The 26,909-nt window shown below is 43.9% G+C and overlaps 1 protein-coding gene across 4 annotated transcripts in view; it reads left to right on the top strand.

Annotated features, from left to right (window-relative positions):
• The window catches only part of DISC1 (DISC1 scaffold protein), a 347,001-nt gene that overhangs the window by 253,134 nt on the left and 66,958 nt on the right, over positions 1–26,909 (top strand). For 2 of the 4 annotated variants that reach the window (XR_005357793.1, XM_038533906.1), the window contains exon 10: positions 21,390–21,450. Coding sequence is in view for 2 of the 4 variants with exons in the window: in XM_038533906.1 (XP_038389834.1) it covers positions 21,390–21,450 (61 nt within the window). In the remaining 2 variants the exon portion in view is untranslated. Of the gene's footprint in view, positions 1–3,815; positions 3,951–19,472; positions 19,538–21,389; positions 21,451–26,909 lie in introns of those variants that run through there. The other 2 variants (XR_005357794.1, XM_038533907.1) reach the window with 2 other exon arrangements.

Genomic DNA, 26,909 nt, shown 5'->3' with positions numbered 1-26,909 from the left:
CACATACACAGTGGTGTATATCAATTGTTTCTTAATAAAACTGGAAGAGAAGAAAAACCAAAAGTAATAATATGTGAAATGGAAGGGAATGTCCCTGTGCCACCCCAACAGCTCTATCATGGTGATGGTGAAACTAATGATGATAGCAAAAGCAGGAAAAGATAAAAGTTAAGAGTTCTTGAGTACCCCTTATTTCCTTGATTCCTTATGACCACCTTATAAGGGAAGTACAAGTATTGTCCCAGGTGTCAGATGAGGAAATGATGTGTAGAGACATTAATTAGCTTGCCCAAGTAGACGGTACTGCTGCATTGCAGAGCTAACCCAGGTTAGCCTGAATCCACAGGCTTACTCATGACCACTTATCCTCTACTATCTTTCAATTATAAGAAGAGCTTTGGGTTCTTGCTTTCAAAGCAAAAACAATAAGTAGCTATAGTAATGCTCCTAAAAACAATCCTGCACAAAATAAATCATCCAGCCATTTATTGCCACCTCTCAAACATTTCTGGGTCTGTTGTTTTGATTATGGCACACCAGCTCCACCTCATTCTTATACCTAGTTTTGTGATATTTCCTGGTATCTCTGATTTTCATAAAGTAATTCATGAATGTCCAGAAAAAAATATTGTATCTCGTTTTCACCTGGCTTCCTTTAAAATTAAATATATTTGATCAGGCATATTACTGATGGGTGCTATTGGCTGAATGTTTGTGTCCCTCTAAAATTCTTAATGTTAAATTCTAATGCTTGACATGATGGTTCTTATTGAGAGGAGTTTAGGTCATGAGTGTGGGGCCCTCATACATGGTATTGGTAACTTTATAAAAGAGACCCCAGAGAAGTCTCTTGCCCTTTCCACCATGTTGAGGACACAGTGAAAAGAACAGGAAGTAGACTCTCACCAGACACCCAACCTGGTAGCACCTTGCTCTTAGACTTCCCAGCCTCCAGAACGGTGAGAAACAAATTTCTGTTGTTTATGAACATTCTGACTATGATATTTTTGTTACAGTGGCCTAAACAAACTAAGACAGTGGGGAAGACATAGTGTCATAAATTAAGTAGGGATATAGTTGCAACTCAAAAGCTTGGGACAGAATCCAGCAGTTCCCCCAATGGCCACCCTCCTTGGCCCAGTCTCCTACCCTCTCCAAATCTGAGTGAATGTGGGTGACTGAGAGCCTCCCATGGGATGTGCACCACTTGGAAGAGCCACCCCATATCCCCCTGTAGGCTCCCCAGCCCAGGCCCTACCATGCTCCAGTGGTTGGCAATGACACTGGATGAGGAGGCAAAATGTAGGAAGCCAAGGTCAACCTGCCTTGTCAACCTTCAACATGGCTGAGATTCCTCCCATGATACCTCTGGAAGGAGAGATGGAGAAAAGAGACAGTAAAACAAATGGGAGGAGAGAGAAAGGAGGAGCAACTGTGTGTGGCAGTAGCTGTGAGGGCCACCCAGCATCAGTTAGGTACACTCTCTGGTCTGAGGACACCATTTCTGTCTCCATCCTCTTCCTTTCCTTGGCCCAACCTGTAATCCTACCTTGCTTGCTCAAGGAGCAAAATAAACTACTTTTAAAATATGGTGGAAGCCTAGCCACGCAGCATTCTGTTTTATGGCAATGGGTTTCAGTGTTAGGTATGCCTATCGCCTGCAGGCCATGCTGGTGGAGACAGGGTCTTCTTATCTTTGTGATTGGGCCCAGTACACTTACCATGTCTGTGCTGAGTTTTAGTGGGCACCACATAGCACAGATAGATGAAAGAAAAAGGGAAAGATTTCTGAGAATAATTACCGGGAATACAAATCCTAGTAGAAATATTAGAGTATAAGATAAAAATTTTGATCTTAGTGTTGATTTTTTTTTAAATGCACACTGCTTTCAGCTTTAAGATGTGCATTTTATGTATTGTTACCCAATTAGATGAAAAGCAGCTAAATCTGTCATTATGTGAATGATCTGTTTGATGAAATTACAGAAAATGAGTAGTCCCTTATTTTGATCAGATACATTGTTCAATTTCAAAATTGAAGCTTGACTTCCATTTCTGAGCAGGTGATCTCCTCCATTTGAAGTGCAGAGCTTACTCGGAGATGTGCTGCTTTCACTGGAGTTGATTTAGAGAGAGGTTTGGTGAAACTCGAGGAAGGGGTTTATCTTGGAGTCTCCTGTTCTTGTTTGAACAGCCTGCAGGGATTAACTTGTGGTTGGGTCTGAGCCAGAGAGATAAATGACATAGCCCTTGTGTGCTCACATTCAGAGGGAGCTCTTGCCAAAATGGGACAAGGAAGGATTGTGTTAAAGAGAGTTCAGGACATCTTAATACAACAGGATGATCCAGTCTGTTCTCTGGACTTTATGGGGAGTGCTGAGCCGAGCCTCGGGGACCGTTGGTTTAGTATGCAAGTGGCATCTACAAGGGGAAGCCATGCCACTTGGGAACAATGCTGGGTGGGCCTCCCCCCCTTTGTAACACAATTTTTTTTTTTTTAACAGCCTCATGAACACAAAGGAAATAAATCCACACAAGGAAAGGGGAAACACTAAATTTTATTAAAGTGGTTCTCAAAATTCAGGTCCTGAATTTCTAAAGCAGGAAAGTTTAGATGAAGGTTGGGAATGTCTCACAAATGCACATATTGTTCTTCACACGCAATATAGCATTGCTCAGCAGTAGCTGATTTCAGAGAACATAATGAGTTTAAAGCCTTTTTGAGGAGAGTCATGAAAACACCTTTCAAACAACTTGCATCCCCCTATAGTCCCGGTGTTTACTGGGCAGTCGTAGAAAGCCAGTTCAGATAGTAGAGGAATTTTTCCTAATGTAGGGATTGGGTTCTAAAGGTGAAGTTTAAGGTAAAAATCAAGCATGTTTAAAATTGCCCTTGGAAATCTCTTAAGTTGCCCATAAAATGCAGTATGTTAGGTTATACATATATATGTGTGTGTGTGTATGGGTCATATATAAATATGTGTGTGTGTGTGTGTGTATATATATATGAGTATTCACTAATTTGAGTATGTAGAAGTGTACAATGCACAGCATTTAATAGAATAATATATAACAATAATATAATACACAGTGAAGTATTATTTTACAGTATTGTGTAAATAGTCACGTAGACCACCCCTAGTTGCAGGTATGGAAGTTACGAGTATCACGAGTATCACCTGGGGCTCCCAGCCCAGCCCTGCTCTGCTCCACTTCCTCCACACGAACTAACTGCTTTCACCCCCCTGCCTGTGTTCCCTTGGAGAGCTACTCGCTCTGTCCAGGAGTCCAGTGACCCATTCCTGGGCCCCACAGGACCAAATGTGTCTATGTGGGGTCGGTCTTGTCCCTCTGTACCCCCTCCCACCGTGCTGTGGGCAGCAGTGAGATGACAGCATTGCATTTTTCATTTTCAGGGACTTTTCTCCTGTTTTCATTGGTGGGAGGCAGATGACAGAAAGACTTGCACAATGCAAATGGTGCAGTTGAGAAAACTCCAGGGCCTGGAATCACACGCAGGCTGACAAAACCTGTCTCAAAAGATTCGGCAGCTGTGCGTGTACCAGGGACGGAGGCCATGCGCCTTTATGTCTCTGGATCTCCACACCTGTCGCTGAGAACAAGCCAACAGGAGTTCCACCCACATTATCTTCTGATATTTAAACAAAATGAATCTATTCTAATAATCCCTTAAGACCAACTCCCTGTTAAAACCTAATGGGATTCTGAGGTAGTGCCAGGGCCTGCCTGATGGTATCTGTACAATCAAAAACACAGTCTAGCCTTCCCATTGTTTTCTTTTTCCTTTTGGTCAGAGGGGTCACCGCCCAACACACATATTTATAACGTGGCCTGTGATAAGGAGAGGCTGCTCACTTATCTCGAGGTGGATGACAGAAAAAGTGTCGGGAAGAAGATACCACGATCCCTCAACTGCACAGCAACATGAGGTGAAAATTACCCTTTAATCCAAAGCCTCACAGGTTCTGACTTCCATTAAACCCGAACCCCCATTTTATTATAGACATGAGCCAGGGGGATCCCTGGGTGGCGCAGCGGTTTGGCGCCTGCCTTTGGCTCAGGGTGCGATCCTGGAGACCCGGGATCGAATCCCACGTCGGGCTCCCGGTGCATGGAGCCTGCTTCTCCCTCTGCCTGTGTCTCTGCCTCTCTCTCTCTCTGTGACTATCGTAAATAAATAAAAATTAAAAAAAAAAAAAAAAGACATCAGCCAGTTATATATGACTCACTGGGAAAGTGCATTTTATGATCTTGTCAGAAGAAATGGTTTCACTGGGATCATTTTAAGCCAATAATTTTATACCTACCTCCTCCTAAATATCTAGGACATTAACTTATTAACCATTTTAGTGTCAAGCCTAATGCATTTTAAATACTTAAAACAAATACCAGGAAACTATGGGGATTGCAGAATGGATTTTCTGTTGGCATTTAGTGCTTCCACATATCAGGGGGATCACTGTCTGCAGATTTGCGGCGAAGGGGCTCCATTCTCTGCCTCTTCCACACATGAAGCTCTCCTTGCTGACAGCCAGCAAGGAAATGGGGACCTGAAGTCTCGCAGATCTGGATTCTACTAACAACCTTGATTTCATCCTGTGAGGCTCTGAGCAAAGAACCAGCTGAGCCATGATGTGCTACTTTCTACCTGCAGAACTGTGAGATAATACATTTCTGTTGTTTTCAGCTGCTAAGTTCGTAGCAATTTGTTGCACCAGCCATAGGAAATGAATACATCCATCCTGAATGGTCTATCTACTCTCACAGCTTCAACTCACCATGTAAAGGACAACGAATCCTTGTTCACCTTGCTGAATTCCATCCCATCAGGACAACCTTCTGCTGGGCAGCTCTACCTGGATATCTTAAAGACATGTCCAACCCTACCTATTAGAAAGTGAACTAATTTTCTTCCTTCCTAAATCTTGTCTTCCTCTGGTGTTCTCCATTGCCGATCCACCAACCCAGAGACCTGGCTTTATGCTGTATTCCTTCTCTGTGACTGCTTGTGTGGCCTCACCTCCATTGGGTCTTTGTTGAACTGTCACCATCTCAAGGAAGGCTCCCCTGATCATCCTGTTTATTTTTTATTTATTTTTATTTTTTATTTTTTTGATCATCCTGTTTAAGATGGCAGCCCTCCCCTGATACACACATTGTCTTTTTCTTTTTTTTTTTTTAAGATTATTTGAGAGAGAGAAAAAGTGCGGGGAGGGGCAGAGGGAGAGGGAGAGAGTCCCAAGCCGACTCCGTGCTGAGTGCGGAGCCCGACACGGGGCTCAATCTCACAACACCTGAGATCACGCCCTGAGCCAAATCCAAGAGTCGAACGCCTAGCCGACAGTGATGCCCAGGCGCCCCCACATTGTCTTTTTATACTTATCGACATCTGCTGTATTATACTCACTTCTTTGCTTTTCTCTCTCCCCACTTGGAATGTAGGCTCCATGTCTGTTTTTTTTTTTTTAACTTCACAATAATCCTATTTTTTCATTTCTCAAAAGCTATGATCATACATATGCCACAGCAAAGTTTTTAAGAATTTCCTTCCTTTTTTCTTAAATTTAAATTCAATTTGCCAACATACAGTATAACACCCAGTGCTCATCCCATCAAGTGCCCTCCTAGTGCCTGTCACCCAGTTACCCCATCCCCCCACCCACCTCCACTTCCGAAACCCTTTGTCTGTTTTATTGTATTCATTCTATTTAACAAGCAGTAACACAGTAGTTCCCAAAAAAGTTCAGGCACCACTGAGCAGTTGTACAAATACCCACTTATTTAATACTCTTGTTTCCACTGTTGTATTGCTAGCTTCTAGACTAGTGCCCAGCCCATAATAGTTGTTTGATATGTAGTTGCTGAGTGAATGAATGAATGAATTCAACCCAAAGCTAATTCCTGTTAATTGTATTTCCCTACTGTCTTTATTTTTTAATTGTTTTTTAAATATTTTATTTATTCATGAGAGACACACAGTGAGGCAGAGACACAGGCAGAGGGAGAAGCAGGCTTCCTGCGGGGAGTCCAGTGTGGGACTCCATCCCAGGACCCCGGGATCATGACCTGAGGCCAAGGCAGACACTCAACCACTGAGCCACCCAGGGGTCCTCCCCTACTGTCTTTTAGATCAACCCACTTTGTCCATCCCACGAACGTGTTCTGAATCCAGTCCTCCTGCATCATAGCAGCAGTGTTGAAGAGATCCTCTCACCTGCGGTCCTCTGCCCTACAGCCAACCCATTCTGCAGTGTAGCTGCAGGGAAATTGTTCTCATGGACATAACACACTCATCTGTCGAACCCCAAAAGGCTCCCCTTTGTAGGAGGAAACCCACATTCCCACAGGGACCTATGAGGCCTCCCTTGACTTCCCTCTGCTTCCTCTCTCCATCCTTGTTTCTCCCCATGCCCCTTACTGCCCCCCTTCCCCCACCTTCCTCCCACGTTAATCTTCAGCCAGCCTGAACGTTTAGTTTCCCAAGTGTGTCCTTTCTCCCTTTACTTCCGAACCGGTACAGGAGTTCCTTGCCCCTGGTCTCTCTGCCTTGCTACCTGCCCTGTTCCTTGCACAGCACTTGGATTTCAGCTATGTTCTTCTCCCGCATGTCTCCTCCCTGAACCCCACTGGTCTCTCCGCTGTGGGAAGCGCCTGTCTTTGTGCTCACTAGCTGTTCTGTCTTGGCCTCTCCTCTTCCCTCCCACAGTGTGGTAAAGACCTCTTTACCCCTGCCATTCCCTCGCTAGTTCACCACGTTGCTGAGGCCATGGGCTGGATCACCGGCTGGCACCAAGCAGGGGCTCAGCGCATACCCACCAAACCAGTGCATTGGCTTCCTGGGGCTTCGTGAACCCAGGCCAGGCGATCTCACCAGCCAAAGGGGCACTTGCTCTGCCAGTATTGATTTGCAGGCACAATTATATGTGTAAATGCATTTTCACTGTTCTGCCTTAGGACCCAATTTTTGAAAATTAGATTTTAAATGTCCCATCCTCCTCACTTACATCTCATGCTTCTAGACATTTAGCGCATAATTTAAAATGAAAGGCATAGAAAATTGGACTCATTTAGTTTACTCTACTTGAAATCCATGTTAGGCTATTTTTAAATTCTCATGGATCTTGTGCTCTTTAGGGTGTGTTTGAGAGGGAAGGAGGGAGGGAGGGAGAGAGGGAGGGAGAGCAAAAGGGAGGGAGGAAGGAAGGAAGGGAGGAAAGAAGGAAGGAGGAAGGAAGGAAGGAAGGAAGGAAGACACTTGTAAGCTATTAAGAGATGCCCCATGTTATTATTGTACTTTGTTTTAATACACTCTCTTCACATTAGCATTACCCCAAATACAATTTCCAAAGTCAAAGACTAAAAATGAGATTCAGCCTCAACATTTGCTGCATTTCATTCTCAATTGCATGAGGGGCAGCTTGCACTGTGAATCACAGTGGGAGTTTCAACATTCTTCTGCTTTCCAGCCAACGCGTTCTTCTGTCTCTGCCATGCCCACTGCAGACGGCAGGTGGGAGCTGATTAAGATGCTGGCATTAGCAGTGGGTACAGACCCCCTGACTTACATACCCTGCTCTCCTAGGCACCTATGAGAACAGGTGGGCTGGCTTAGGCACTCTCTTCACCCACAGTCCTGAATTCCCATTCTCACATTAGAAGTTGGCCCACAAAACCTTGTGCTCTCACGTGCATTCCTATATGAAGCTGCTCTGTAGCCGTAGGCTGTGAGCTGGAGAGCCCTTGCAGGGGGTAGTGCTGAGTGTTCATACTGAAGTTGAGTCTATACGGCACCAGTGACCCCTGATGTCTCATACTCGGCCCACAGCTGACCCTCACTCTCCCCAGGGGTGCCGGAATGCCCCCCGCCTGTGCTCATAGTCAGGATGTTTCCCCACATGCCATTCTCTGCTGTATGAAGCAATAGCAAGACTCAGCAGCAACGCCAGGGAAGCAAAATAAGATGCACGTTGTAACAGAGCTAATAGATAATCTAACAAATGCATAGGGGAACGCACTGTGGGGTGCTGTATTCCTGAAACCTAAAGAGAGGGACAGAGAAATAAAAACAGATAAAAACCACCACCACCACTACCACCACCAGGTAAATGAGCCCATAGATAGAATAAATACCAGATGTTGTAAGGCCCATGAAGGCAACAATCAAGGATCAGAGAGAAAATAACTGGGATGGAAAGCAGCCAGTGACCAAGGGGGAAGCGCCCTCTAAGGAGTCAACATTTGAGCTGAAGCTTAAGGATAAGAAAACAGCTTCTGCCCAGGGAGCAGGGGAGGAGGGCCAGGCAGAGGGCGGGGAAAGAGTCTAGTGTGGAGAGGTTGAGGCCAGGCCAGGGTGCCAGGGGGTGAGGTGTGGGTGGGGAGATGGGAGACTGACTGTGCCCCACCTGCAGGGTTTGTGGAAAGGTCTAGATTTGTTTCCAAGGTCAAAGGGAAGCCAGCACAGGGTGTTAAGCAAGGTTTCGTGGCCTTTCTCTCGTAAGAAGGGCCATCGTAGAAAGGTTGGTGAATCTCAGGTTCTTTCCCTTCTGGGGGCTCAACTGAGTGGCCCTGGCAAAGACAGAACTAATAGTTTCCAGAGTTCTGCGGCCAGCCTTCCCTGAGTAGAAATAGAAAATACAACGGCCAGATGTGCCAAGCCTCAGTTCAGGGCACCATGTCAGACCCTCAGAAGCGCAGGCTGGGCACTCTCGGCCCTACCACCCCTCGTGATGAGCACCCAACAAGGCCTGCATCCCTGATACCTGTTCCAGCAAGGAGCCACCTGGGAGCCTCCTACCACACATCATTGCCTGGTCTGTGGAAGTTCAAGGATTATGTTCCCTGGCAGTTTTTTTGATAAGGCTGAAATTCAGCTCTTTCATAATGTTGTATTCATTGCTGATAAGGCTTGTCTCTTTCTTTTCCCTTGTCCATTATAGAATTAGTGGCACATGTTGGTGAGAGCAGACTCATCACTACTATATGTGAGGCTGGGGCAGAGATACAGCACAAGGCACATATACTGTGTATCTGATTATAAATCTGTCTGGTAAGTGGCTGAATGTAGCATGTTCTATTGTCCTAAGTTGAGAGTTTCCAGTATAGGTTTTATAATTAATCAGGTATGGTCAGGCCAACGATTGCTCTTGAAAAGAGAGTTTGTAGGTCACAGGTCCCAAGGGGAGGCACAGGCCACACCATGGAGGTCACATGGGGAAGTGCCAGGCTCAGTCAGGAGGCAGAGGGATTGAGGGGAAAATGTAGTCAAGAGCCTTTATTGTGAGGGAAGGGACAGGTGCGGCAGGGCATGCAGGCTGAGGACTGGCTGGTTTGAATAATTTCAGGGCAGGGCTCTGGTTCAGGGCAGGGATGTCCCTGGTTGTCTGGTACCAGGCCCTGGGGGACAAGGTCACACCACCCCTCAAGATGAGCACCCAACAAGACCTGCATCCCCGATGCCTGTCCCAGTAGGGTGATCCTGGACTGAAGAGTTTGGGAAGATGAGTCATTTCAGGCAGAAGCAAGAGGCTTCATTCAGGCTGTTTTCCTCTGAGATTTTATATCGTATGGTCGTTCCCACCTGGCACATGTTTGTCCTGAGGAAGCAGGGATGCAAACTATTCATGTTTTTCCTCTGTTAGTTTTTCCAACATCCTGGCTTTATGACTCATGCCAGCATGGGCTGTGTGTTGAAGGGGAGGAGAGGCATGTTGCTTACACCTGGCCTCTCAGAAGACTTGGTCCACGGCAGCAGGTGCCTGGTCATGTGTGGCCTGGTCATGGGGCCATGTGGAGGTGACAGCAAGTGCCTAGATATGGGCACTGCGTGTGTGTGTGTGTGTGTGTGTGTGTGTGTGTTTGTGATGGGGGTTGTCACTAGAAGGAAGGAATCTTACAGCCAGTTAAACTCATACTTTTTTAAAAAAAAAAAGATTTTATTTATTTATTTGAGACAGAGAGAGAGAGAGAGAGAGAGAGAGAGAATGAGCAGAGGTGGGGAAGGGCAGAGGGAGAGGGAGAAGCAGACTCCCCACTGAGCAGAGAGCCCCATTGCGGGTTTCAATTCCAGGATCCTGAGATCAGGAGCTGAGTTGAAGACAGACGCTTAACTGACTGAGCCACCCAGGTGCTCCTAAACTCATACTTTTGTGAAATTGTCCCTACATGGAAAATTGTTCCCATCTGATTGGTGCCTCAGTGTGACCCATCTGGCTTTTTCCCCACTTCTGTGTAAGGCTTGAGAAAATACATCAACAAGAAAGCTATAGGTAGGATCTTAGATAGGTAGGATCTTAGGGATTTTGTCTTCTTGGGAGTGTCTTCTTGATATGTCTGCATCTACCTCCTCCTTTTAGCACTTGAGCACAGTGGGGGGAGGGTGGGGACACTGTGCACTGCATCCTGTGGGCTGTGTGCTATTGTCTTACCTTGGAGGGAGGTCATGTCTGCTGCTTGATAAAGGCATGCCCTTCGTTCGGAGCCTTGAATGGAACCAAACCCTGGGTTGTTCACCCCAAGTTGAAGGATCATTTGGCAGTGGTGGCTGCTAGCTGGCCTTTGTGCAGGAAAAAAAAAAAAAAGCCAGTTCACTTTTAGACGTTGTCACAGCTTGTAAGGGCTCAGGATTGTCTGTGTAGTCCCCATGTAATCCAGGTTCATTGGGGAGTTGCCCTGTTCAAGTGCCCACCAAGTAGCATGAGAAGCCCGGTGAGCAGGAGGTTGATGCCTCTTTGTTGCAGGAGGCGTGGTTGAAGACTGGGTGTTTAAAGATGGGAGTTCTGCACCCTTCCCTCTTTATTTCATTCCATACCTCTCCCTCTCATCTCCTGTGTGCTGTTTTGTTTATAATGGAACTGAGGCGTATCCGTAGATTCATCTCCTTCTCAGTTCACAGGTCCTCTTTTTCAGGGAGCCCACGTGGCCCTGCCTGTCCCTTCACCCTGGGTTGCATTTGTGTCTCTCCTGCACCCTCCAGGGAGTCATTCTCTGATGACCTCAGGCACTTGGCATCCTGATAATCTGTTCTGATTTCCATCTCCTTATCAGGCTGTCAATCCCCTGAGAACAGAAACTCTCTGGTCTCTACTCCTTCCCCAGTGGCTGGCATAATACCTGGCCTATAGCTTGTGTCACAGGACCTACCGGGCACCTCCTCTGAGCCCAGGATTGCGCTGGGCGCTAAGGGTTCAAAGAAGATACAATTTGAGCAGAGAGATCAGCCATGTCCCACATAAACTTGATGGCTATAGGAAGGTGTGAAAGATCTGCAGAAGCCCAGAAGGAGTGAGAGGCACCATGGGAAGAGGGGGCGCAGGGCAAGAAAGCAGGATCTTGTAGCCCAGAGAGCGTCTTGGTGGGTAGGAAGGCAGAAAACATTTGAAGAGGATATTCCAGGCAGAGGAAACAGAGCAGAGGGGTGACCCTCAGGCATCAGAAATGACACTGCATTGACTCAAGTCACCATAGTGGACATGGGGATGGGTTGGGCAGCGGGGTGGTGGGCCCAGGGCCTTGAGAGCTAATCTGTGTCAGCTTCATCTTCAAACTGGGACCCAATTGTAGCTGCAGGCAGCCCCCAGCCATTTGTCTGCATGGCACCGGAGAATGAGGATCCTCTTCAATTTGTGCACATTTGAAAACTCTGGAGCAAGGAGCCAGTTGGTTCATATGAGTGTCTCCTCTACCCAGGAAAGACTCAGCCAAGAAGCCAGTGGGTGCTAGGTTATGCTGGCAAGGGGTTGGGTTGAGGATGATTAGCACCTCAAAACGGAAGGGTGTTGGGCAGATAATCCCTCTGCTGGAGGTGGTGAACATGGGTTGATAAGCTATGGGACTGATAAGCAGAGCTGTTGGTGATGTTAAAATCTTTCCCTCTGTATCCCTAGCACTACCTTGCCCAAATCTGCTGGGTGCAAGGAGCAAGGCCATTAACTGAGCTGCCTGCTTAGTTACTTCCCAAGATAGCTTAGAGGGGCACATCCAACATGGAGAATCCATGAAGTTGGGGATCTGATTGGCTTCAGATAGTTAGTTGCTGTTCCTTGCCCTGGAGCACACTCTGAGTTGTCCTGCCAGCATTCCAGGATCTCTCTTGCAGGGGCAATAACTCAGGTCAGACCTCGGGTGTTCTTGTGTCCAATATAGAGATGCCAGTTTCAAATCTTTCACAGTTAAGGGAAAAGTAAATTCTTCCCTTCTGTGAAATATAGAATGCCTTCAGTGAAATTCGTCATTTATGTTTCATGACAATTGGGCAGCAGGATTATGTATTTGAGAACACATAGACTTTGTTATAAAACTGAACTGGGTCTGAGTTTTTTATTTACTCCTTGAATGAACTTCCGTCAGCCTCAGTCTTCTTATCCTCAAAAGGATTTGGGGAGTTATTGTAAATAGATAATGCACCCACATGGATGCATCATGCTGGCACCTCATGAGCTCACTTTCCTTCGCTTAAGAAGATCAAATGTGGATTTGGGCTTTTTTTTTAAAACACATATTGTTTAAGAAAATAGTATTCCATTTTAAAAACCAAGCCCCACATTCCATTCCTTAGTCTGTCTGTCAAAGAGAAGAGAAGTAAATCATGTGTGTATCTGTGGGTGTGGTGTGCATGTTTGAGGGGAGTAAGGAGAAAGAAGTAAAGAATAAAGTGTATATTCTCAAATGTACACTACCAGGCAATGTAAATAAATAGACATTTTAAGCAATTTTTAAAATATTGTAAATGGATCTCCAGGTCACAACTCTTTCAATTATTTTTTTTAAAGATTTATTTATTTATTTGAGAGAGAGCCTATGTGCATGTGCAGGCGTGGGGGGAGGGGCAGATAGAGGAGGAGACCAGCACACTCCCCGCTGAGCGGGGAGCTGATGCAGGCTCAGTCTCATGACCCTGAGACCAGGCCTGAGCCGAAACCAAGGATTTGATGCTCAAACGACTGAGCCACACAGGTGCCCCTCAAGTCTTTTAAGTTATATGGGATCCCTGGGTGGCGCAGCGGTTTGGTGCCTGCCTTCGGTCCAGGGCGCGATCCTGGAGACCCAGGATCGAATCCCACGTCGGGCTCCCGGTGCATGGAGCCTGCTTCTCCCTCTGCCTGTGTCTCTGCCTCTCTCTCTCTCTGTGACTATCATTAAAAAAAAAAAAAAAAAAAAAGTTATATGCGCTAGAAAGCAAGAAGTCGAACCTGAGCCTGCTACTGTCATGCAGGGAGAGTTGGGAGAGGGAGCTTGTCTTTCCATTTGGTAGAAACATTTGGCTGGTGAGGACATGCACGCCGGGGCTGCGGTGAGGCTGCTCGGGATTAGCGTTAGCTTTTTTTCTGACCTGCTTTCCATACCATGCATACTTGGTTTTTCTTCTTGTCATTGAATTGTGCTGATTTATTAGGCTGTGTGCTTCAAGGGCACCGGGAGATTGCATGTAGGCGCAGGTCTGAACTGGGAAAGTGAGAATTACTGTATCAGATGATACCCAATTAACTCGGGACAAGCACAGCAGGTGAAATTGGAACTCTGGGCTTTTATCTTTTATGGACTGGAATCACTCACTATATATTAAACATTTTTAAACCTAGTAGAGCTTACCTACTCGTTTCTCCTTCCTTCCTACCTGCCCACCATCTCTTCCCACCCAACCAGGCGTGGTTTCTACAGACAAGGGTGTCAAGATGGACAAGTCACTGAGATGGGCTTTGGGTTCAAGGGCAGTGAGGAGGGCTCCCTGAGGCAGCCACGAGGCATCTGGGGGGATAGCCTTTGCCACACACCAGCACGCGGAGCAAAATGGCACAGGTGAAGCATAAACACAGTTCAGAATAATTAGTTTTACTTCCTTAGTGGGCAACAGAGTCAGATGATGCCCCAGTTCTGAAAAAGCTTTTCCACCCTCTGACCTTTGGGTGCCTCTGCCAGTGTGAGCCTATCGTAACACAACATTCCTACTCAGATCCCCCCAAAGGAGAACATCTGGTTGCAGGAGTTCATCGCTGTGTCTGCTTCTAGGTGTGGCTGTGATACTGGTGGTAGAAGCTCAGAGTCTGTGCTTTTGGATCTGCCCAATTCCTGCAGGCACCCTGCCTTCTTTGGTGTGGGATCATGCACCACTTTGACTAATCTTAATGTAAGCTGAGGGGAAAAAATGATTCAGAAATTATTGAGAGGGTGAAATAATATGACATTAAATGCCCAATATTCTAAAACACAAATCTGATTTTATGTGCAACTGCTGTTTCAGATTACCCATGCCTCCTGCGGCTTCAGCCAGCATGGAAAATCCTTTAAGATTTCTACTTCATTCACTTCCTCAGGAAATCCATTTCTAACCCCCTCACACTGGGCGGAATCTCTTCTGCGTTGCTCCCAGAACAGACTGCTGCTTTAAGTTTCAATCACTGAACTTGACTCGTTGTTTTGATTCATCATGCATTTGTGTGACTGTTTTCTGTTGCCAAACCTGCTGTCCTCCAGGCTAAGGGCCGCATCTGAGTCATGTCTACAGTGGCAGTGCCATCTGATTCATGTTTACAGCGGCAGTGCCCAATGCACAACCCGGCACAAGGCAGGCATTGAAGAAACTAGTGGGTATAAGAATGAGAGTCAGGCACGCCCCTAAAAGAGAAGCCTGCTCTTTGGTATCATTTATTAATGCTGTCAGATCCATATCTGGCCATTTTTCTTCTCTCTGCAAATCTCTTATCGACATCAGACGAAAAAAAGAGAGAGAAATTAACACGCTGAATGATGACCTGCCAATGAAAAGTGAAGCCGCCGTTCATTTAGTGATGGTGTGTTTATTTGGTATCCACCCTAGGGAGTTGACAATGACCAGCCAAAAGCCCAGGAACCCACCTGAGATTCTATTTAAATGACCACCTTGCATAGTGGTAACAGAAAATGCTATAAATAAACAAATAGATACATGCAAATAAAAATCTGTTCGTAAAACCAAGTGAAGTTGACGTCCTATTATTAGGAGCAAACAACATGAATATAAGCCTCAGAGAATTATTAATCATTTTCTGGTGCAACCTACTATGAAATCACCTTGGCCTATACCCTTTACATGTATATATGTAGACATATATATGTGAATATGTATTCATATTAATGGTGATTTATTTTAGGCAAATATGCTAGCAGCATTCTTCCCTGCAATTTACATACAATCAGGTTTCCATTTATTGATGGCTGTTCTTTATAATTGTCCATGCTTTTTGCAGCTCTGACTTTTTAGAGCAATCTTTGGTCTTTCCTTGATTTACTTTCTGTGTGAACACCGGCTTCATTTTGTTGGTGGCTAAAATTTCACAGGTATTTATTCTATGTGCATTTTCTGAACCCCTGTGTTATTTAAAATGGAAGTCATGGGTTCCATAACAGTGGGCTCTGAGATGATCCCTCACTGGCTGTGTGACTTTGGTCCTTGCTGCCTTTCTGTGTCATCTGTGTAAAATGAGGATAATAATAGAGCTGCTTCATAGGTACTATCATTGTTTAGTGTTTAGAACAAGCCCAGGAAGTGCTCAATGAAATGTCATTGATATCATTACCTTGGTATCATGTTTTCTGCATGGTGACTTTCCAGTGTTACAAGATCACTCTATTATTATCAGGCACTCATGGCTGTCATTTCCCTCTTGCCCTCCAGTGTAAAAGTTGACTTGTGTAGTGCTTCACATCATGGATTCCACCATCTTTCAAGGTCCTAGACAACACTAATCCATCCCACATATCAAGACAAACAAGTTATAAGTCCATTTTTCTGTGTCTTTGACTTCCCTGGGTCTTCATTAGCCTAGTGTTACTACTCCATCTCGATGCATAGTTTGATTATTCAAAAAAACAGTAATTCTTTCATTCACTCCAACAGAAGAATACTATTTTAGATGTTTGAAAATTTCTCAGAATTCTGTAATTCCTCCTGTGTCTTTCACATCTTCCTTTTGGAGGATTTTACTAGTGGGAGCTAATTGTGTCTAAATCGAACCTTGAATAAGGATATTTGAAATCTGATGACTTGAGACGCCTGGGTGGCTCAGTGGTTGGGCCGCTGCCTTTGGCTCAGGTCGTGATTCCTGGATCCGGGATCGAACACTGCATCGGCTCCTGTGAAGAGCCTGTTTCTCCCTCTGCCTATGTCTCTGCCTCTCCCTCTCTCTCTGTCTGTCTGTCTCTGTGTCTCTCATGGTTAAATAAATAAATCTTTAAAAAAAAAAATCTGATGACTTATTTTTGTAAAGTGAGGCCAAACTAGATGTTTACTAGAATTACTATGTTATTGGCAAATTCTTCTGAGAAAATGGCAAATGTTAGACAAACTTTGTGATTCATGCTAAACTGATGGAGTCTCTTTGGTTTCCATTTTCAAATTTGAGGTGGTATTGTCCTGATCTCATGATGCTGTCCTTACGCATCAAAAAGGTGGTAGGGCTGAAGTTCTCCATATCACTGCTTCCTTCAATCTGATAGTGAGTCTGCCTGGATGTTGCTCATTTCCTATACTAGTATCCTGACCAATATTGCTGTCCTTTTATGATGCAAACAAAGGAGAAAATGCATTAAAACCAAGTTAGGCCTGTTTTCTACTTAACATTCCTTTACCTTCCTTGTGTATGCTTAAAAGGATATTGCTGAAAAAAAAAGGATATTGCTGGGCAACTTGGTAGTGTTTTTTTCATCAGACTCGGGGGCATTTGTGGATTATCAGTTATCATGAAGATTTATGGAAAATGTTGCTGTGCACTCCAGGGAGACATCCATGTTAGAGTCTCACCCCGTAGCTATCTCTGTATCCCTTGAAGCCATGTCTCTTTTAGATTTAAATAGTGCCTCATATGGTGCCTGGTATGAAGTAGAACCCGGGTTAAATTCCCATAATGTTGATTTGTGTTTGTACCACACACTCTGCTAAATGTTTTCACAGATTGACTGCACTTAATTATCAATCAGTTTTTGCTTAATTGGATTCATGAAATTAATTCTATGAATTCCATTCTGACAATATTGCCCAACTCTGAATATCAGATTCCCTCAGCAAATGGAGAGGAGGGGAAATATTTCTGCATTTTTCATTAGGAGGCCTGCTGACCCGGAGTATTCAGCTTCCTTCAGCACTACCCTTGGTTCTCAGAAGCTTGCCTCAATACCACTACCATTCTTCTAGTGTCCACTCTAAGAACAGATTAGGAAAAAAGGAAACAGAGGCATGATGAGAAGAGAAGAAAAGATGAGCTCTGTTCTCACTGCATCTTGAACATTTTTTTTCTTTAGAGATGGGGAGGGAGAATCTTAAGCAGGCTCTATGCCCCAGCATGGAGCCCAATGTGGGACTTGATCTCGCCACCCTGAGATCATGACCTGAGTGAGAATCAAGAGTCAGACCTCAACCAACTGAGCCACCCAGGCACCCCAACTTGGGTATATTATTTAGGAAGATAAAAACTTAAATTCCCTGTCTATGGTCCTGGCCTTTCTGGAAGGTTGTGAGTCAACCTAGTGCATATGCATGCAAGGCATTTTAGGCTGCCTGGCTGGGAGATGGGTCAAGATCCAATGAAGGCGGGATTTCAGTGTGACATCCTTGTCACATGGCAGCCTCTAGGCAAGTGGAAAAGCACATGAAACTGCCTATGCTCCTGTTTGGGTCCAGCAATGTCACTAACTGGAGACTTGGATGCTTAGATGAGCCAAGTATGTAGTGATTTCTGAACAAAATCATTAATATGGAATATATCTGGATTAATTTTAACATAAGAGTGTGGCTTTCTTATCCTCAAGGGAGGTGCTGTGCATTTTTTCCCCTTTGGATGAAAGATGCTATCACAATATAACCATAGTTACATATGATCACTAAGAGCTTCTTAAATTACTCTCACTTCCTAAGTGATATCATCTAGACTCACTGCTTCACCTGCCAATATCTTCCAAATGGCCATCTGCATGCCAGACCTTTCCTTGACTCATATATCCAACTTTGTCCTTGACATCCCCACCGGATGGCTCAGCTCAAAGTTATCAGATCCAAAATTGGACTCTTTTTGAGTTTCTCAACTGCTTTTATTTTTATCTTTTTCCAGTGTATTGAGGTATAATTGACAAATAAAATTGTAAGGTATTTAAAGTAAACAACATGGGGATCCCTGGGTGGTGCAGCGGTTTGGCGCCTGCCTTTGGCCTAGGGCGCGATCCTGGAGACCCGGGATCGAATCCCACGTCGGGCTCCCGGTGCATGGAGCCTGCTTCTCCCTCTGCCTATGTCTCTGCCTCTCTCTCTCTCTCTCTGTGTGACTATCATAAATAAATAAAATTTTTTTAAAAAAATAAAGTAAACAACATGATGATTTGATACATATGTGTGTTGTGAAAGAACCCCTTCCCTCTTCATCTGGTTAATGAAAACATCCATCACCACTTGTATTTACCTTTTTTTTTTTTTTTTTTTTTTTGGTAAGAACATTTAAGTTCTACTCTCATAGCAAATTTCAGTCTAAGACTGAACTCTTGCTCGTCTCCCCAAACTGGTTTCACCTGTGAAACCTTCCCATCTCCATTGACAGCAATGCTGTTTTCCAGTGACTCAGAGTGAAAACCTTGCAGTCATTCTTGATGGGTCTCTTTTTCACACACCTGAATTCAATCCATCAGGAACTCCTGCCATATCTATCTTTAAATTATATCCAAAATCTGCCTCTTATCACCCACTCCTGGAACACCATGGTCTCAGTCTCCCTTACCTCGTTCTGGATGATCACTCTAACTTTCCCGTCTCTCGACTTCTCTTGTGCCTTCCTAGACTCTATCTCAACATAGCAGCCATGAGCCAGATTGTCACCTTTCTTCTCCAGTATTTTCCCATTTCACTCAGAGCACTCAAAATCCTGACATGGCTTTCCAGGAGCCATAGCTATATAACAAATCATGCCAAAACCTAATGACTTAACAGTCATTTATTGTGTGTGCAAATTCTGTGTGTCAGGCATTTAGACCTGGAGCAACAGAGGTGGGTTGTCTCTGTTTCATGATGTCTGGGTCCCTCAGACTCTATGGCTCAGATCATCTGAAAGCTTGCTTACTCATATATCTGGCTATTGACTGAAAGCTTCTCCTGGGCCTTCGGCCAGAACACCTATGCATGGCTTCTCCATGTGGCTTGGGCTTCCTCACAACCTGGTGGCTGAGTTGCCAGTAGAAAGAGGTGGGCAGAAGCTGGACCCTAGCCTCAGAGGTTAAAGAGCATCCTTCCTGTCATTCTCTATTGGTTGTAATGTCATAGCCTGTTCAGGCTGAAGAAGAGAGAAATCGATTTCAGTGCTTGATGGAGAACAGCCAAGTTCTGGAATAGGGTGTGGGGCTGGGAATATTACTGTGGCTATGTTATGGAAACACAGCTTGCCACAATGGCATGCATGGTGGGAGCTGAGCTATTTCTCTGCCTTCATCTCTTTTCCCAGACAAAATCTGCTCTAGATGTTGCTGGAGAAGTCAGGTGTGCTCCTGTCCTAGGACCTTTAGACAGGTTGGTCCTTCCACCTGCGCTGATCTTCCCAGTGTGGCTGCTCATGTGCTCCCCCCACCTCTTCATACTTTTACTCAAATGTCACCTTCCTAATGATGCCTGACCACTCTGCAGCCCCATTCTGATACCCTTCTTTCTCTTGCTTTGTAGTACTAACTAACTTCTAGTTTTCTGTGAAACTCTTATGTTTATTCTTTATTACCTGCCCTTACCAGAATGAAGCATTATATAGGCAGGAATCTTTATTGCTTCTGTTCACAGGTTTATTCCAAGGGCTTAGAACAGTGTGTGGCACATAAACATGTGTAGAATGTGAAAAAGAGGATTTCCAGTTGGGACGTTCTAAATTTGTAGTACTTGCTCCAGATGAACTAGTGAACAGATTTCTGCTTCATGGATTCTTACCACCGCACCTTATTCTCTGTGCTAGCATAGTACCCAACACACAGTAGGTGCTAAAAATAAATATTTATTTGGAGAAAGAAAAAAAAAACCTCAACACACCTTAAGTTGTAAATGAGGTTGGCATAAATCAAAAAGATAAAGAAACCAACTTAAATAATTGCTTTCACTGGGTACATTTCTATTTTTATCTATTATGAACTCATGAGTCAGAACTTTTGTTTGAATTTCTATGTAAATATTTGGTTTCTTTATGAGGAATTTTGAGATACTTTTTCCAGTTACAAATGTACCCCCTGTCCCATACCCTAATACAAACATGTTGACAAAATCAGGTCATGAGTGTCCTCTAGGCTCAGGCTCAGGGCAGAGTCAGGCAGTATGGATTCTGCTTTCCACACATCCCAACTTTAGAGTGTCAATGCATGATTTGCCTTTGAGAATATAGGTTGGAATAAAAACACTAATGAACTCCACAATAGCAATAATAATGGTCATGATAGGAATGGCAGCAACATCACTAATTACAGCTACCATCTGATGGGGACTTCTCTGCTGCCACCTGCTCTTCTGGGTGCTTCATATTCACATCTCCATCAGTGATCACCTTGAGAGCATGGCACTTTCTTTCCCCAGAGAAGGAAACAGAGGCTGTCTGGGCTTGCCCAGAGTGCACCGAATCTCTCTCTCTTTTTTAGTACACAAATGTTTACTTACATAGTAAAACAGGATGAGTCCCTCCCCCGTTTTATTCCCTTTATTTTTTAAAAAAGTGATGATGGTAAATCAATGGTTTTTTTTTAAACCCACTAAGAAGTCAGAAATAAAAATTTTCTTCACTCACAAAGGACCAAATCTCTTTTTATTAGTTAAATGCCTCTTTAATCCATTGGGGCACAACAAGCATCTCTTCCTCCAACATTTGATAATCACGAGGCTCTGAGTTTATCTCAAAGGGCCTCTGACATTCCAGCTTTGGAAGCTGAGCCATTTATGTCAAATACTGTCAGGATCACATTTCCCTGTGTGTCTAGTGAAAGGGTCTGCAGTCCCATGCTACTACTGGTGAAGTTTTTCTGGTTCATCCACAGGATGAGAGTTGTTTCCCACTCTGGTCTTTTTTTCCATCCTCTGCAACCAAGCTCTTGACTACCAGGGGGGAATGGTGGGAGGCACAGAGCACAGCAGCTTCCATACCATCCACCAAATGAGCTGCCTTTGAAAACACAGCACAAGGACGCTCTGTCTCTAGTAGAGACCCTGGAGGCCTCAGAGCATTTCCAGCACATCTCTCCAGACAGCCATCTCAGTGGATTTAAGGGCTTTCCAAACCTAGGATGTTATCATTACTATTGGCCTGACTGAGAGTTTTAGGCTTTTAGTTGAGCACTTCTGGGTTTTGTTCAATCTTTGAGTACAAGTGCATCAACTTCGGATTTTTGTTTTGCAGAAATGAATGTGAAGGAGAATACTATGAAGTACATGGAAGTGCTTGAGGACAAGCTGCGTAGGTAAGGATGAGAATTTCTTCATTAAGCCTCCATGGTGCACCTGGATTCCTAACTGTAACAGAATTTAGTGAAAGCAAAGAAAAAGCCTAGCCAATTTCTGTAATAAGTTCACAGAAAAACACAGAGAAAGGAGTCCTTTGAATTCTGTAACAGGATTCAAGCAGGTGCCATATAAACATCACCCAGTCCTTTTCTCCTCTTTATAAAAGGTAAATAGATTAGGTTGTTTAAAAATGTCTGGGGGAGATCACAAGTTAGTTTTCATGTTCCATAGGAAGAATCTTCTTTGCCATGTTAAATTCCGAATTCATGCCTTGGTCTGTTTTCTACTTTTTTTCTTTTTAATGTCTGAAGTGGGTCTTACAGATTTTGACCCAGCTTATACATGTTTTGGAACAATATTTAAAAGTGCACATCTTAGGTTCTGTTTTGAATCCTGACTCAAAACCAGCATGAAAATTCGTGGTTGCCTTTTTTTTTTTTTTTAAACCCAATTAGGAATTCAGTTTGAGAAACATTACGGATGTTGCAGCACGTCAAGATGTTTCTCATTTTTGTGGATGTGTACTCATGAAAATAAATCCCAGCCACCAGGATCTGTTCCTAATTAAGGAAACAAGTATGAGAATGTAATGTGTACTTTCTTCCCTGGGAGTCATTTAGCTTTATGGACTGTTTTGCTACTATTTTGGAATTGTTAAATAACTCTTTAAATAGGCTATGTCTTAAACCCTTGTCAACTGAGATAATGCCATTGGCTAAAATATTGTCCCTTAAGAGACACTGAGAGGAGCTGCCTTGCTGAGTTCTGCTCTGCAGGGCAAGGAAGGTACTATGGGATTTCTTCTACGCCTCGAGAAGCAAGTTCTTCTAATATTGACTGATATTTATCTATTTCTAGTGCCCCAGACACAGGGAGGAACTATGACAAAGATGGTCAGGAGAGAGTGTGGGGTAAGGAGGGCATGCAGGTATGAGCATCCTCATGGGAAATGTCTCCCCTCCTTAGAAAGTAAGATACTTGTCTGGGTCAGGTACTCTGCTCTGAGTCCAGCTTCACCTTTTCCTGTCTGTGCCTGGGGAAGTTTTCAGCATATTCCTGTTGATCTTATCCAGCTCCCATTTTTCAGCCATAAGCATGACACACACCATAGGTTCCACTAGGTTACTGGCTGGCAGCTTGGGGTCGTATGAGCTTGGGCACTGGTGGAGAGATGCATGCCCATTTAGAATGCAGCTCTACAGCTTATCCAACTACCAACCTCCAGTAAATGTTCACTGTCATCTTCTTTGGCTTTCAAGCTGAAGGAGGGATACCTGCCTTCTAGAGTCAGGGTGTGGATTTTATTAAACAGCAGAGATAAAGTCCACATCTCGTGGGCAGTCAGCAAACATTAGTTCCCTTCGTTTCCTGCTGCTTCTGATCTTTGCTCTCCTTTTCATCAGAACTGAGTGAACAGGGATGCCCAGAACTCATCCTTTTCCCTCCAAACCAGCTCTCCCTGCTATGTACCCAGCCCAGAGAATAGCCCATCACCCGCCTGGAGGGGTCCTTGTGCCTGGCTCCCTGTGTGGCCCCATGGACCTACTATGCTCACTTCCTGGGCCCTCAACTCCTGCTCCAAGTCACCGAGTCCGACCAGGCTGGCCTCTTTTGTGTCCTCAAACCCTCCCACCTTCCACTGCTCGTCTGCATCTGTCTTTTCTTACTGAGCAACCATCATAGCTACTTTCTATGTTTTTCTGTCTCATGTTACCCTTCTCATTCCACTCTCCAGGTGGTCTTGAGTGAGCATCTTAAAATACAAATGTGGTCATCCCCATCATCCTAAGGATAAAGCTCAAAGATCTTACTGTAGCTCCTCAAACTCTTCCATATGGCCTCTGTGTGTCCTTCAGCATCATTCATCATCATTCTGCCACCGTCCTACTACTTGTACTGGTTCTCTTATGTTTCCTAATGGTACTGTGTGTTTTTTCCTGTGGAGAAACTAATTTAGATAGGGAAATGTTCAAGGGATGTCATCCATAGAAGTATTAGATTGAGCCATGTGAAATTACTGATATTAGATCACAATGACCTAGAAAAATGGCAGTTTAAATAAGGCTTGGCCCAATATTTAGGGATTTGAAGTCATCTTCAGGAGGGTCAGATGCTCTGGCCTGAGACGGGCCAGTGTCCTCCCTGTGGCATGATGGCATATCAGAACACTCACTCTTGCCATTCCCTTTGCATGCACCACTGTGGCCGCTCCCAGCTCCACCCTCAATGGCCATACGTCTTTTCATCCTTCATGCTTTACGTATCCCCTCTTTGAAGCCTTCTGTGACTCCCCATCACTGAGAAACATGCTTTCCCTGAATTCTTTTCACTTTCAAAATGCTTTATGACAGGTATTGCAGATCACATTTGTCTTGTTCAGTATGTATCTTGTGATTTGATGGTGCTGAACAGTGTAAGGGTATCCAACAAATAATTAGTGAGTGAATGGTTGAGTGAATGTAACAAACTTCTAGATCCCTCCCCCCGCCTAGTCCCATCTTCCATCACCTTCTGCCTCCCTCCTTGCCCCTCTGGCCATGGGGCTGTATGACTCACATACATTCGTCACTTAGGATCTGTCAACAGCCTCAAATGACTAGAGCGGCAGCTGACCCATCCTAGGCCTACTTCCTCAGGGCTTTTCCTTTGCTGTTGGAAGCTGTAAGGGACCTGGTACAGATGGTTTGAACTGGTGTGCTAGAAACACTGGAATAGAAGGGAAAGCAGTGGGCATTAGGCAGAGTAGCAGAGGCTATGTGTACCACAAGGTGTGTGCAGGGAGTTTTATTGCCGCCTCAGATCAGGAGGCCAGACTGGATGCCATGAGAAGTGTGGAAATGGTCAACCTCTCCCTCCCACGACAGAACTGTCCTCCCCCCTGGGCCCAAGGAGCAAAGGTTGCATGATCCCATCACAGTCCCAGTTCTTTTCACGAGTGGAATGGTTTGCCTCTCAGTGGCTGCTCAATTAATACTGCAGGATATTGACCAAAGCAAGGAGATAGATGCTAATGGGAGTCTTTGTTACTTGTTACCACCATCAGTAGCCTCTCTTGGTCTTCCAGGAATTTTGAAAGGAAGTGGCTGAGAACTGAAAAGATTGCTCATTTCCCCCTTTGAATGTATGGAGGACACAATTTACAATCAGTGCTACAGTGAGATTTGGATCTGGCCAGTCATGATTTGGCAGATAAATCTAAATGACAACAATAACTTTGTTATTATGTCAGTGACACTGAGACAGATTGGTGGGCTCAGCATCCTACTCTCTATCAAGAAAGTCAAGTGAATTAGTGGGTTAGGAAGTGTCCGATTCTGTTAGCAGTTCAAAGGGATACCTGCACCAAGTGTGAAAATATTCAGTGGGGGCTTTTAGTATATTTTTAAATGAAGATTTGCCATGTAACAATCTGAGTTATATAAAAAAAAAAAAAGAAGAAGAAGAAGAAAAGAAATTCCCTTCTGAATTTGAATGCTTATAAAAATTCACAAAGTTTTTTTCCCCAAAAACTTGTTTTTTGATCATGGTTTTATTTTCTATCCAACTACGTTAAAGTTGCAAAATATTCGATGCACTTAAATCTTATGTTATCTTACATACTCAGGATACCTATTCAGTCAAGTGTAATTGACAATAGATAAATAGTAAAATCATGTATTTGTAAATTATACCCGTAAACTCATTTCATATAATATACATGAGAATAAATATAGACATATATATAAATATACACATATATGTACACATACACACATATAAACACACAAAATTACAATAGAAAAATAGACATTCATAGTTATTCTATTTATTTTGAAAACTGTCTTTTAGCAATAGTGCATGGACCAGAAGTCTATGGATCAGAAGGAGGTCACCCTCTCTCCTTTAATATCTAACCTCACCAACAGGGAGTGGCTTAGGCACAAGGAGAACATGGCTTACCATTTCTCTGTGTCAGCAAAAGGCAGAGATACATCAACACGCCTTGTTCTCCAGAAGAAAATGAACAGATAAAAAAAAATCAGAGTTATAAGTTAGATACATGTGTGTTCCTGTTTCCCCTTCCGCAAAGGAGAGATACTACTTGGGGATTTTTCCTTGCTCCCTTGTTTCAGGGATGTTCCTCCTTCCTTTCTCTTAGCTGGAGAGGCAGGAGGGTGGCTGTCATGGGCATCACATGGCCATGCCATGGACCCAGGCCCTACTGCCTTCCTCTCTGTCCCCGCTGCTACTGCCTCTGACCTGGGAGCCCTCACTCCCTAGCCTCTGCGTGCACATTCATCCTCAGGGCTCAGCATAATATGCCTTATCAATAAAGCCTTTATGGCCTTCTGCTTCCTTCTTGGTACCACAGTGGGGGTCACTTACAGCAATTTGTTGAAATGGTTTCTATCTGATTCTATTAGACTATGAGATCCTAGAGAATGGGTTCTATGCCTTAGTTGCTTTGTATTCCAAGTGGCTAGTGTGCTGTTTGGCATGTGGTCAACAGTCAGTAAAATTATATTTACTGCAAGAATGAAAATGGCTAGATAGCAACTGTATCTTGATACTCTATTTTCAACTGTTATATTCAAAAAGTTAAGGCATCCTAAGAAGATATAATGCCCCAGAAATCCATTTGTCTTGCCATCCAATATTAATGGTATAGAATACAATAGAACAACAACAAATCTACTCTTAAAAGAGCTTTCCCCACTTATTATTACTCTCTCAGATTTATTGTCTCTAGAGGTTAAGAGGTATGTGATATTTTGGTCTGGCTGATTTTCCTTTATGGTAAAACCTTGCTTTAATTTCCATTGTCTCCCTTATTATATATTCCCTAGTAGCTATCTTTCCCAAAGACTCAACAGAAATATTCAAAAGTTCTATCGACAGGTTACATATTTTATTGGCCATATGTTATATCTTATATCTCTAAGCACGGTGCAGGAGAAATTCATTATTGTTCAATGGCTAACTCATGTCCCTTGGTAGCATGCATCAAACCCTCTACCCTATGGCTAAGGAGTAGTGGTTCCATTTAACCTTGTGGAATCTCTTGTATGCATGACTAATGGGAAACTGTCTCTTCTAGCTTCTTGCAGTTCTATTGCTACCTTTTTTTTTCTGAAGTTGAATATGAAAACTTTGTTAAGTACAGCTCACTGGATTATAGATTACTTTGTTTCCTTGTGCTCTTCTGTGTTTAAGTGGTTTTATTTCCCCTTTGGAGTATGTATCATGCTTTTGTAATCAGAAAACAGAAAAATCATTAAAATTTTTTTTCGAATGTAGAAATTGTTAGATATTTCTTAGAGGCCCTTCTTAGCTATAGAAAGGATTATTAAAAAAAAGAAAGGATTATCTAACATACATCAGTTTCATCTGAAATTTACTTTGAAATTTAGAGACTAACATATTTTTCAAAAGGTGA

This window comes from Canis lupus, chromosome 4 (assembly GCF_011100685.1).
Source record: "Canis lupus familiaris isolate Mischka breed German Shepherd chromosome 4, alternate assembly UU_Cfam_GSD_1.0, whole genome shotgun sequence".
Taxonomy (NCBI): domain Eukaryota; kingdom Metazoa; phylum Chordata; class Mammalia; order Carnivora; family Canidae; genus Canis; species Canis lupus.
Note: the sequence above shows the minus strand (reverse complement) of the source record. Positions and strands in the feature narration are given on the sequence as shown.